Source organism: Macaca mulatta, chromosome 1 (genome assembly GCF_049350105.2).
Source record: "Macaca mulatta isolate MMU2019108-1 chromosome 1, T2T-MMU8v2.0, whole genome shotgun sequence".
NCBI classification, from domain to species: Eukaryota; Metazoa; Chordata; class Mammalia; order Primates; family Cercopithecidae; genus Macaca; species Macaca mulatta.
Window position 1 is genome coordinate 33,504,698 of NC_133406.1, and position 14,356 is coordinate 33,519,053.

The following is a 14,356-nucleotide window of genomic DNA, read 5'->3' on the forward strand; positions in this document are numbered from 1 at the left end:
TGGAGGTTGCAGAGAGCCGAGATTGCATCACTGCACTCCAGCCTGGGCAACAGAGCAAAACTCTTATCTCAAAAAAAAAAAAAAAAAAAAAAGTGGCTCACGCCTGTAATCCCAGCACTTTGAGAAGCCGTCAGCAAAGCAGATCACAGATCACTTGAGGTCAGGAGTACAGTACCAGCCTGGCTAACACAGTGAAACCCCGTCTCTACCAAAAATACAAAAAATTAGCCAGGCATGGTGGTGTGTGGCTGTAATCCCAGCTACCAGGAGGGTGAGGCAGGAGAATTGCTTGAACCCAGCAGGCAGAGGTTGCAGTGAGCCACAGTCATGCCACTGTACTCCAGCCTGGGTGACAGAGTGAGACTCCATCTCAAAAAATAAAACAAAATAATAATAATAATAATAATAAATAATCAGTAATCACAAAGGACATGAGTTTCAGTAAATGTTTGTATTTCTGCCAATGAAAGGAATTGAGGTTAGGAGGGCCAGGGAGAAGGAGGTGCTGAGAAAGAGATTCAAATAGTACCTTTAGCATCATCAGAACCTGAAGCCAAGAGTTTAGGATCCATCAAATTAAAGTCAACACTCCAACACCTCTTCTCATGCTCCTGGAAGCAGAAAGAAGACAGTAGCCTCAGACAGAATAGAGATCTCAAAATGAATAAAGCAAGAAAAAAAAAAAACTGGTATCAATTTATTGTTATGGGGAGAGGGAAAGAGAACAGGCTAGAAAACAAATGAAAAGCAAATAAGATGTTGATATAAAGCACGTCCAAAACTTTTAATATACACATTTACCGAAATTATTGCTTTCAGAAATTTATTTGATACATTCTACAAAGACCAAAGTCTGAAGAAATGCTTCAGAAAAGTATCTGGTACCAAAAAAAGGAGACTGAAAAAAAAAGTATTTGGTATTGCACAGGTGTTACACAGGTATAAAAAGTACTAAATAGTGGCTTCAAATCTGTAATTATAAAGCACATGAAGTTCTAAAAGTTTTAACAAAATAAATACATGATTCATATAACATGTAACTAGTACCCTTATTTACCTGATAGACCTTTGACCTCTGTCCCGTGAATCCATCCCATAAAATAACAGTGCCTTCATAATCACTGCTAGCTAACAGGTTCTTATGGTAACTACTCCAACTGATACAGCTGAAAGAAATATAGTTAAAAGTTACTTTACGTAAAAATAAATAATAATGGGATAAAAAGAATTTTAATGTGTTCAGAAAAATAATGTGTTTTGCACTATTTTAAAACGGTCTCTATCAGTTCACAATCATTATTCTGCCCACAACATACCTGGGAAAAGATGTATCAATAATTTTGAAATTTTAAAAATAAAAATTAACAAGTAATGACCCTAACCACTTTTTACTGTGATCACTAGCTGTTAAGATGGATGTGAGTCTAGAGCTATCATTGGCCATCTTTGATACATGAGGAAAGGATGTCTATCAGTGAAGGTGATACTGTCTAGAGGGCTCAAGGCATACCATCGCAGAATGACAGACCTGATGAGACTGTTTAATGCCCTGGATCCAGTTGTGCCAAATCATATAAGCCAAATAAACTACAGTGAATTGGGTTTCTGTATTTACATCCCAAAAGTCTTGACTTGAGTAATTATAACTTAAGACTACAATTCCAATTAAAAGCATCTAAAAGTTAGAATCAAACTTTTATCATTTATGGTTCTGGCTATTCTCAAGTGCTCCAAAAGTCTACATCATCTAAAAACTTCTGCTGAGATACATACCTGCATCATGCATATAGTAAAGGGAATGTATACTATGGAAGAAGCTACTTAGAAGGCAGTTAATGTAGGTAACTTCTAAGACATGAACACAAGGTCTTTTGCTTTCTACTAGTTGCACTGATGCTAAATTTCAGAGACTGGAAGAGTTCATTTACATTTTTAAATACTTTTAATTAGAATTTCTGGTAGAAATTATGTGGAAGAGTTAAGAGCCACAATTTGAATTTAGGTAGACTTGAGTTCAAATTCCAGATCTGTTACTTACTAGCTGTGGCTCTGGCTAATTTAGTTCACTTTCACAGCAGATGTGCTCCAAATCTATTTTAGGAATCCTTAAGTATTGATCCTTTCAGCCCCAGGCCCACCGCTTTCAGCCTTGAGCGCTTTCACCATTTATTACAATGCACCAGGAAGTATTGCACATTTTTACATGTATAATTACAGAACAGGTAGATAGCACATTTAAACCTTCTAATCCATGTTTTCATTATGTAATACATTATGAGTACTTGCTATGGGCCAAGTATTGTTCTGAGTGCATTATGGGGATTTTTCAAAAGTACAATCCTATTAAATAGGTATTACTATTGTGGCCTCCATTTTATAAATAAGGAGCATGAAATGTTTAAGGGCACAGACTCTAGAACCAAACTACTTGAGTCTGAATCCTGGCTCCTCTATATAAAGGTATATAATCTTAAGCAGGTTATTTACCTTTCTGTGCTCAGCTTTCTTTGTATAAAATGGAGCAATAATGAAAACTATCTCATAGATCTGGCTAAAGACAAAGCACTTAGGATAATGCATGATATATAAGAATTCAATAAAGTTGTATCTAATTCATGTTATATCCTCTTCACTTAGGACATAAACTATAACAGATTCTCAATGACGAGTGCCACAAATGAATGGGGAAGCTCACCAATTATCAATATAGTATTTTTATAAATGAACTAGAAAAAAGAAAGATATAACAAATAAATTATACAAAGACTGTAACAAACATACTATGTATGTCATTCATAAAGATAAAAAAAGTTCAAGGATGGCTATTTTGAAAATGTTCAAAGTTCTATACAAAGTTATTATTAGATGATTTCCTCATATATTTCTCTTTTAAAGCCAATGCTCGTGATAACAGCTTGGGAAGCTTGTTTAGAAAAAAAAAAAAGAAAAAGCAGATTCTAGAATTTTTCTGAGATTTTTTGGGGAGCAGATCAGGAGTAGAGTCTTAAAATACTGTTAATGTTTAAGAGTATTTTAGGTTTAAAATACTGTTAATGTTTAAGAGTATTTTAGGTTTGAAAAGCACTCCTTATAAAGTATAATCTCTAATACAGAAAACATAAACACCATTCCTTCAGTGAAAAGCAGAATATTATTGTAAAAAAAATTCTTAAAACTAGAAACAATTCTAATATGTTGAGATATGTGCATGCTAGGGGAAAAATTCATGATGTTTAAATACTATTCATAAGCTACATTAATCCTTATTCAGTACTCCACAGAGTCTCCAATAACCATCTCCAACAAACAACTTTATTTGATTAAATGAAAGAAGAACTTTCATTTGGCAACTGGAAAAAAAAATAAAGGCTAACCTCACAAGAAAAAAGCAACCAATATCTGTAAGAAACATGATCTAAGTAATAATATATATTCTGTATACATAGTACAATTATAGTGTTCACCATGAATGAGCAAAAAGTGTCATGCAAAGGTAAAATAATTTCTTGATAATTACACATGCAAATTGTTACATATATACTACATCATGCCAAGAAAATATGTAAATACCTGATTTTCGAATTGCAGGTCATTTCATTCTCAGGATAATGAATATCCACTGCATCCTGGATGACAGTGCCATATTCATAGACTTTAATCTTCTTTGTAACCCCAGCAATCGCAAAATAGTCACAATCCCGGTCAAATTCAATACTAAGGGGAAAAAGTGTATGACAACATTTCAGAATTTGCTACTTTCTATTTCTAAAGTAATTCTGTCTACAAGGATAAAAGATCTACTTCAAATGCCTTCAAATTGTACTAGGCCTCATAACACATACCAAATTAAAAGTGGTTGAGATTTGTGTATATCTACACAATTGTGCACAGGTGTACTTTTGTTCCTAGACACCTGACATGCTTTTCATTCAGTTCTAATAACCGTATTACAGCTTACTGAGAAAGATTTAATGGCGTGAATCATTTGATATACTAAAAGCATGCCAAAAGACAATTATCAACTAATGTTTGATACATTCTAGTTATTTCCCTGCCATTTTGTGAAGATGGTAGAATTTCACAATATTCAATGTTATTTTTAATAAATTAGTATATAATTTGAATTACTGAAGCAATTGGGTGATGACAAGGGGATAGCATACAACAGAACAATTAAATTATCATTACTTTTTCCCAAATTCATACCTAATCCCCCTCCCCAAACATCTCTCTGAATTATAAAACCCCAATATGCATTCCCCATACCACAAAAGAGGTTAAATAAGTGAATAATCTCCCTTCCTTTAGCGTTACTTAGAGAATTCACCCTCTCTTGCTGATCATTTTTATAAAAGCTCCAAAACAAGCTATTTGAAAGCAAGTACAAGATCATACTTGCTTTCATAGAACTTGGAGCCTAAGCAAAGTTGTTTTTATATAACCAGCTAGAAATCTAATTAGCCCAATGGTAGTAAAAGTTGAAATGAATCATCACATACATTACTCCTCAATATGATTTAAGCATCTTTTCTAGAGGTTTAGTGGTAAGAATTTGCACTGATCTACAATTAATTACATAATAATACCTAATATTCATTAGTCATTCACCAACTACTAAAACACTTTGCATGTATTAACTCATTTAGTTCTCATAACAACCTGTGATACATGTATTAATATTCTCTACATTTTACAGATGAGAAAATGAGGATTAGAGGTGAGGTAAATTGCCCAAAGTTAGTCAGTTTGTAAGTGGCTGAGATGGTATTCAAACACAAAGTAGTCCGGTTTCAGTGTTGGTATTAATAATTACTATGCTTTTATCACAGATCAAAGCTCTTAATGTAAAACTCAAAGTGTAAAGGCTAAAGGTTTAAAATCTAATATGTATGAATGTGTCTTCAGTATCTATGTATGTGTGTTTCTTCTCTCAAAATGCCTAGCTAGTGCTCTGCATCTATTAAGCATTCATTTAATTCATAAAAATACAAACACCTACATACAATAATAATAACATCCATTTTCTTAATGGATTACATGTGATATCCATTCACAGAACAGTTAATGATTAATGATTTATTAAGAAGCTTGCTGAACTGATGATAAGAAAGAGACACATTAAGAATATTTCAGGCTGGGCTCGGTGGCTCATGCCTGCTATCCCAGCACTTTGGGAGGCCAAGGTGGGAGGATCCCTTGAGCCCAGGAGCTTGAGACCAGCCTGGGCAACATAGTGAGACCCCATCACCACAAAAAAATGAAAAAATTAGTGAGGCATGGTGATATGTTCTTGTCCCCAGCCACTTTGGAGGTTGAATCAGGAGGACTGCTTGAACCCAGGAATTTGAGCCATGACTGTGTCACTTACATTCCAGCCTGGGTGACACAGCAAGATCCTGTCTTAAAAAACAAGAAGAAGAAGGAATATTTCCCTTAAAGACACACATTGAGATGCCCAATTTTCATTACAGCTTTAAATGTTTCCTTAATTTTATATAAATTTTAAAGAATTAAAAAATTTTTTTTACAGAGATGGGGGTCTCACTGTGTTGCCTGGGCTGGTCTTGAACTCCTGGGTTCAAGCAATCCTCCCATCTCAGTCTCTCAAAGTGCTGGGATTACAGATTTTAGGCATGAGCCACAATGCCCAGTCAATTTTTAAAAAATTTTTATTCAGTTAAGTGTCACTGACTAGAGTACAATTGAGCAAATGTTCCCTCCAGTAAAGTATGATACTATAGCAATGCAATAGATTTATTTGTACAATGTCAACTGAACTGCTGCCTCAGCTACTACTCGCTGCCATGTGGATTTTAATGCACCGTAACTATAATGATGACAACTACTCATCTATCCCAACTCAATTTACACCCATAGTCTCATGTCACTGAAGGAGAAATACTACTTTATCTAGTAAAGGACAGTTATTATCAGAACTGAAATCCTGTTTTTAACTTAGGAGGTTTTGGTATAGCTGAGATTTCAAGTGAACCAGTTATGTTATCACTAAATACTTTTTATCCACCTACACATATACATAGCTAATAAGTCAACACCATTCCAATGTTGTGCCAGTAAAAGTATGCCATTACTAAACTATTAGTTTTAACATATATAATATGTTTAAACACTAACCTATCAAAATAATAGCTTAAATACATTACAGGGAGAAAACTGATGCATAGGTAAAAATGTTATCAAAAGAATTCAGATGATGACCTAAATATGTCTATTATTTCTTCTGCTGGTAGGTACCCTGTTATTCAAGACAGCTCTCTCTCTTTTTTCAACATGTTATTATTTAGTGACATTAGCTCACTTTTAACTCTCATACTAAGAAGCTAACTTTTTGTTTTGACTTTATTGCTACTGTTTTCTTACATTTTGGTTATGTTTTGCTTTTAATATATTAAGGTATCAAGAACCTGTAGAGTATGTTTTAAAAAATATTTTGGGGGTAACAAGATCTTTTTATAGTGTAAAAATAATAGATTTTAACAGAAATATTAATCAAAAAGTATAAAGAATAATATTATTTCTAGAAAATACTGATTAAAAAGGAAAGAAAGACAAACAGGTCCCCCCCACCACCCAACCACCTTTTTTAATGGAAGAATTTCCACATCACTAAGACTCAGGATTTAAGCACTTCCAGATACTGAAGCACCTGCTCCCTATCTCTGACATATTTAATCATATATATTCTCAAACATCAACGTAATGAGATTCTAAAAACAGATCATGAACTAACTGAAATCGACACTGTAATTTTCAGGTGCAGAGAGCTTTGTAGAGTTAATATGAAACAGATGACCTCTTACATAACAGTATGATATATCAGTTACTTTTATTATGAAATCTGGTAACACAAGCAAAAGTACTTCAAAAGTTAAACAGTGACTAGTTAGGCTGAGACTAAATAAAAGGTAAACTAATTGAAATGTTGCTTATGCAATTAAATTCAAAAATAAATTTTAAGTCTTACTACTGTTATACAACGTTTATTTCTACCATCCACTGTCAGCAGTAATAATAAAAACAACAGGTTTATGAAAATTTACTGCGATGACAAATTCAATTTCACAGAATTTGTTTTTTATTTCAAAACATACAAGTATACTTTTGAAAAATAGTGTTTCTGGGGACATAAACTGCATTTTTCTTTCACATTTTGAAATATTTCAAGTGTTAAAAGAAACTGACTTATATCAACAGCTGAAATATGTAATTCAGCTGTAGGAAACTAGTTGTATTCTTTGTCAAAAAGGTCATTAATCAAGTGATTAAGCAGCAAGGCAAGAAATTGCACAGGACAGCTGATTAATGCATACCTCCAATACAATGGGGCACGAAGCAATGAAAGCCGTCTATAAGCCCAAGCAGTGAATTTTGTCATTGTTTCCACTGTCTGTCGTATCTTTTTGCAATTATAAGTATTAACAAACATGGATTAGTGTCCCTGGATGCTAGAGCCCAATTTATCAAATTAAAATATAAAGTAAGAGCAGTTGTCAAAGTTCTCATTCTCATTCATTACCATGATAGTGTGCCTCAAGAGCAGGTAACTATAACTTCAAAGAAACAAAACATAATTTTAGAAACTGGCCATTTTAATGAAAAGTGATAAGCAGATCTTTAAAAAATACAAACGAGTAAATTAAGAACTGACGTTACTCAACTTTCTTCCAATCAATACTACTTAAAACTTCCATAACATACATAATGCTTGAGATGTATCAAGCATTGTTCTAACCACTTCACATAAATTTACAAGCTTCAAATCTCCACTGTATAAAGAAACTGAGATATACTGATGTTAAGTAATTTGTCCAAGGATACACCAGATAATTCAAATTTAAGCAATTGGTTCCAGAGTCTATGATCTCAATCATCATGCAAACTTGCCATGCAATTTCAATTAGAACAAATGAGCTGGTCTTCAAAGAACATATACATAGGCAAAATAAGAATAATAACACAGAATAATAATATACATTATATTAGATATAGTGATAATAACATATAATAATTTAGCCTGTGCAACAAGTTAAACATAAAGGGATAAAAAAAGAATAAGGTAGCCTCACCGGGTTTATAATTAATAGAAGAGATTACAGACAATATAAGCCCAAATGATAAGACAAAATATTGATAGAGGAATTCAGAAGGCAATGATTATTGGGGCTTATTCGAAGAAAAGAATGAATCGTGAATATTTTCAGCCATCAAATGTCCAGAGTGCCAGTTATCTGCCAGATACCTAGCTGCTGAAAAAACCAAGATGTTAAAAAAAAAAAACCACATTACAGTTATGTGCCATTTAAGGACATCTTATGTTCCCATAAATTATAATGAAGCTGAACAATTCCTACCCTAGTGACTTGCAGTGCAACAACACGATCCTCAGGTTTGTGGAGAAGATGGTCATATCAGCACATATGAGGGCTACCTCATTTTGTCCCCTATGGTTGCACAGATTTACATCATCTGGATGTATCAAATTATTTAACCAGGAACATTTCATTTCTAGTCTTTTACTGTTAAACAATGCTGGGAAAAAAAAAAAAAAACCCTTCTATATGTGTCAATTGCCACATAAGCAAGAATACTCTTAAACACACCCAGAATATGAAGCGCTAGGTCAAAAAAATATGTATACTTTTCTATTAAGTAAAAGCTGAATCTCTCTCCACCCAGATAATGCCATTAATAATCGCAATTTCTCCCCTAAATGTTCCCTTTGCTTTCTCATTCTAACTGAAACCCAGCTCTCCCCTGAATATACTGCTTCCTCAAAGTCTTCCCACATTCCATGTTCAAAGAGGCCTGGAAAGTAAAGTTGGTGTCCTTACTATACACAGCTTCTTCTAGTCATTTTTCTCTCTCCTCCCTGAAACCTCCCAGCTCAAAATCTCCTGTAACATATACCATCCAATAAGTGTCCTTGATGCTCCTTCTACCAACCCATGAGTTCTTGGAAATTCTAACTTTCAGCTCACTGTCATTTTCTTAAAAATTATTCCTTTCATAATTGTTATTTTAGTAACTATATATAGATGATTAATATCCTGGTCTATCAGTTTTCTTGACTTCCTCTTCTCCAAAGATCTTTTATTCTGTCCACTTCACACAACCATGACCACATCCTAAACACTTTTCTTCGTTACCAATAACTTCACTCCCTCCTTCACCTTATGACATAACACTTTCTGACAACTACTTCTATTCTTTCCAGTTGATTCATTGTCTCCAACAATCCCTCAAGGCCAATGTGATCTAAAAATCTCTGGATCCTATAACCACTGCTCCTCATTCTGTCATGTATTTACTTTCTTCTTTCCCAACATAAATTACATGGCCAGTAAATATAACTCCCTCACACAACTTTGTACTCGGTTACCATTTTCATTCTCTTATCTTTTGTACTTTACCTCCCTGGCAAAACTAACCCTAGATAAATTTCTCTACTTACTCTACATTTGAACTGGCAGATTTGAAAATGGTTAGAGAAAAAACAAGCAACCATGTTCCCTGGTCTCATTTTAAATTCATGATCACTATCCTTAAGGGGGGCCCTTAACACTAACTTCATAGGAAACTACTCTCATCCTCTCACTCATAGAAAGAAGTTACGTAATTTTTTTTACTCTTCACAAATTTCCCATACCTTCACAATCACTCTCAGCAAATTATTCCTTTTTTGTTTTTGAGACGGTGCCTCACTCTGTCACCCAGGCTGGGGTGAGGTGGGCGCGATCTTGGCTCATGCAACCTCTGCCTCCTAGATTCAACCGATTCTCCTGCCTCAGCCCCCCGAGTAGCTGAGATTACAGGCGTGTGCCACCATGCCCAGCTAATTTTTGTATTTTTAGTAGAGACAGGGTTTCACTATGTTAGCCAGACTGGTCTCAAACTCCTGACCTCAGGTGATCTGTCTGTCTCAGCCTCCTAAAGTGCTGGGATTACAGACATGACCCACTGTGCCCGGCCAAATTATTCTGTTTTTAAGTGTACTGAAAAATATAAAAAGAACAAGAAGATACTTTCCAAAGGCTCCCACTAACCACATCTTCCACTTATCAGCATTTATACCAACATGTTTTGATATATTCTGTGGCCTTTCTTGTCATTCTGAACGCATGTGCTCCTAGATGTAACCAAAATATATACTTGTGCGGTAAGTTCCATCCTTGCTTACCTACTCAAGGATTCTTTCCTAATTTCCCTCCTCTCTCCTGTATCAATCAATTTTTCCATCTATCCTGGATCTTTTCCATAAGCCTTTCTATGTTCTTCTTCCTTTTCAAGTAAAAAACAAAATACCTCTTATAATCCTATTTCTATTTTAGCTACTATCCTATTGTTTTCCTTTCTAATACCATAATTTTACAAAAAAAAGTTTTTCCATAATCTCTCCTCTCATTCTCCTTAACTCACTGGAATCGAGTTTTTACCTCCATCACTGAAAATGCTGTATGAAGGTCAATAATGACCTCTAGGTTGCTAAAGAGAACAGTCAAATCCGAATTCTGACCTTCCTTAAACATCAAGAATAGCTGACATAGATGATCGCTCTCTCTTCCACAATAGAGTGATTTTTCTCCTATCTTACTGACAACTCCATCACAGTCTACTTTGGTCATTCCTCCTCATCTTCACTTTGATAATAAAGCATCCCAGGCTGGGTGCAGTGGCTCAAGCCTGTAATCCTATCACTTTGGGAGGCCGAGGTGGGTGGATCAGCTGAGGTCAGGACTTTGAGACCAGCCTGGCCAACATGATGAAACCCAGTCTCCACTAAAAATACAAAAATATGAGGCGTGCATGGTGGCAGGCACCCGTAATCCCAGCTAACTCAGGAGGTTGAGGCAGGAGAATCGCTTGAACCCGGGAAGCAGAGGTTGCAGTGAGCGGAGATCACACCATTCATTGAACTCCAGCCTGGGCAACAAGAGCAAAACTCCATCTCAAAAAATAAACAAAACAAAACAAAACAATATAAAATAAAAGCATTTCAGAGCTAAGGTAAGCTCTTGTACCTCATCTCCTTTTTATCTTCCTGGATTTCTTTGGTGATCTCATATGGGCTCATGGCTTTCAATCTATACAGTACACTGATGACTATCAAATGTTTGTCACCCAAACCAGACCTCTCTCTACACTACTACCTCATGTGTACTTGACAGCTCCAATTTTAATCTAATAGGATTGTTAATCTGTCTGAAATTGAGTTGCTGAATCTCCTGCCAAACATCTAGTAATTTCTTCCAGTTTTACTTGATTAGGTTGACTAACAATTTTCATCTTTTGTTTCTAAAAGCTCATGAATTGATTTAGTAATTGTTTTTCACAATGTATTCTTATTTTTATATTTAATTTCCTTCTATTTCATTTAGTTTACTTTGTTCTTTCTCTAATTTCTTTACTTGGATGTTTAATTAAATTGTTTTATATCTTCTTTATCAATATTTTTTCAGTTAATTCCTTTAGAGTAGTTAATTCCTTTAGAGTAAGGAGTTCTATTCTGGGCACTTTTAGCTATGTCCCACAGGTTCTGATACACAGAAGTTTCATCACACTGGTCTGATTTCCATTTTGATCCTGGAGTTGCCAAAGAAGCTATTAAATTTCCATGTGGTATATTTTTTCTGTTTTGTAAGTTTGTAATAAATGTTTGATTTTACTGTGCTGTGTTCAGAAAACGTTAATTTTTATATTCTATAATTTGAGATTTGGTACATGATCTAGATTCTTTACATTTTCTGATGTTCCATGGACAATTTAAAATAAGGTATACTCTTTATAAATGTTCGTATATGTGTTCTAGCTTGTTAATTATGTTATTTAGGGCTTCTACAGTTTTATTAACATTTATTTTTTGTACACTTAATCTGTCATGGACTCAGATCTGATTTAAGTCTCATACCACTAAATGTGTTTATTTTGTCTTACAGTTAACACAGATATTTTTTAATACATAAAGATATTTACAATTAGACTTAAACTTCAGTGTAGACTGAACTTTGATCATTATAATGGGGGTGTGTGTGTGTGTGTGTGACAAGGAGAGACTGATTTCATGCTTTCTCGCCTGAATTAAATCTTACTTTCAACTTTCACATTTCAAAGTCTTAAGAACTCTTTTATATAAGCACAGATTTGTGGTTTGTTATAATCTACTATAAAAATATTTTCTTATTGATAGGAAGTTTAGCCTATTTAAATTTATCAATCACATGTTTACTTCTGTATCTATCATCTTATTTTGTGATATATGTTGTTTCAACTGCATTTTTAATTAAAACAAAGTATTTGACCACCTGATTTGTTTGTTTTCTGTGTTAGTCTCCTAAATGGGAATTGTAGTACTTCTGTCTAGTGACTACAAAATTACTTTATTAATTACTACAGAAAGAAATAAAGGATTCAATGTACCTACTAAGTTTCTACTCTGAGCAAAGGATAAAGTTATTGTTGCCCTTACTCTTCCAATCCTACTGATTATATTGTCTCACAATCTACATTATACCTCCAAAAATATTTACACTTCTCATCCTTATGCAAATGAACATCCTATAATTAACTGCGCATAGAAATGAAATCCACTTTACATAGAAAGACAAACGACCCCTGCATTCCCAATATTTGCTGAACATTCCAAACTTACTAAGTAGGTATAAGAATCTTATTATCCATTATATTGTCTAATGCAGGTATACCTGCTGTGTAGTTCTGAAATGATTCTAAATATTTACATAGTTTGCTACATGAATGATATGCTTTGCTATAATAAGAATTTAGAGTGTATTCCCTCCCCACTTCAAGAATGTGGCCTCTTATCAGATCCCATACGTGAACTTGAAACTTCTCCTCCTCCCCTCTGGAATGTGATACTACACCTCTCCTCAGATCCCATATGTGAGTTACTGACTTCAACTACTGAACTTCAAACATATATAAACCTAAGAGCTTGACAGCACTTTGAGAGCTTAGTTTGTGTCAAGTTTGACTCTGTCAGCCACTTCTGAGAAGATGGAATGCTCAGGTTGTGACATGGCTTGGAGCTTTGAAGCCTTGCTTTCTAACACCAGCACTGCCCTCTCACTTCAAGGGACCTTACAGATAGTTGAGGATCTCAGCTGTGCTCACATAAAAGCACACTTCAATGTTTAATTAAACTTTACTTTCCACTGAGGCCTGCTTCCATCCTAATTGAGCAACCAGACTTTAATAATGTTGGAGCTCACTCACTATGTGGTTAATGTAACTCATCTATCAAGTGTATTCTGTGTGAAACTTGTTCACATTATTCTCTCCCTCTTAAGCACTGTGAACCTAAGAAAAAAAATATCTTTGTATGGCAATAAAACAAGTGAGTCATAAATTATTCTTTGATCATCTTCTTATTTTAACCATACAGAATAGCTAAGTATTTACAAATTAAAATCATCTTCTTTTATTTTCCTTTTATTTCTCCTTTATATTAGAATTAAGGCACTACAATTTTTTAAAAATTGCAGTCAGGGAATCTGTGAAATCTTTATTTTATTTATTAATTTATTTATTTGAGATGGAGTCTTGCTCTGTTGCCCAGGCTGGAGTACAATGGTGTGATCTCGGCTCACTGCAACCTCCGCTTCCCGGGTTAAAGCGATTCTCCTGCCTCAGCCTCCTGAGTAGCTGGGATTACAGGCACACACCACCACGCCTGGCTAATTTTTGTATTTTCAGTAAAGATGGGGTTTCACCATGTTGGTCAGGCCAGTCTCGAACTCCTGACCTAGTGATCCACCCGGCTTGGTCTCCCAAAGTGCTAGGATTATAGGCATGAGCCACTGCGCCTAGCCAATATCTATTAATTTTATGTCAGAACAGTGTCAGTGGTTCCAACAAAACTTCATTTATGAACACTAGAATCTGAATTTTCACGTCACAAAATATTATCCTTTGTATTTTTTTTCAACCTTTGCAAATATAAAAAATATTCTTAGTGTTACAAAGTCAGGCAATGAGTTGAAATTTGGATCGCAGGTATTAAGTTTGCTTACTTTAAACTGTTTTTTTAATAGCAACCTGCTAGACAATTGCTGACCTTATTCTGAATTAATGGACGGACTTGATTTTATATCATAGGCACTAAATTTAAGCCACATTTTAAAGTCTATGCATATTTTTATTCTATTATTTTTATTAGGTGGCTCATTTTGTTTGAATTCCATAAAACCTCAAGATCTTGCTTTAAAACAACTACTTTAAAAAAATTTACTTTCCTATTCCTTCTGGCTATCACTGAATAGCTAAAACAAATAAATACACTACCTGATAGATTATATTCTGAAACATTTTTGTGAATATC

The 14,356-nt window shown here is 34.5% G+C and overlaps 1 protein-coding gene across 9 annotated transcripts in view; it reads right to left on the reverse strand.

Annotated features, from left to right (window-relative positions):
- The window catches only part of COP1 (COP1 E3 ubiquitin ligase), a 256,670-nt gene that overhangs the window by 96,370 nt on the left and 145,944 nt on the right, over positions 1–14,356 (reverse strand). For all 9 annotated transcript variants that reach the window (XM_077988044.1, XM_077988244.1, XM_077988120.1 and 6 more), the window contains 3 exons: positions 3,571–3,714; positions 1,058–1,166; positions 530–611 (listed from right to left, as the gene is read on the reverse strand). In XM_077988044.1, the coding sequence (XP_077844170.1) occupies positions 530–611; positions 1,058–1,166; positions 3,571–3,714 (335 nt within the window). The remainder of the gene's footprint in view (positions 1–529; positions 612–1,057; positions 1,167–3,570; positions 3,715–14,356) is intronic.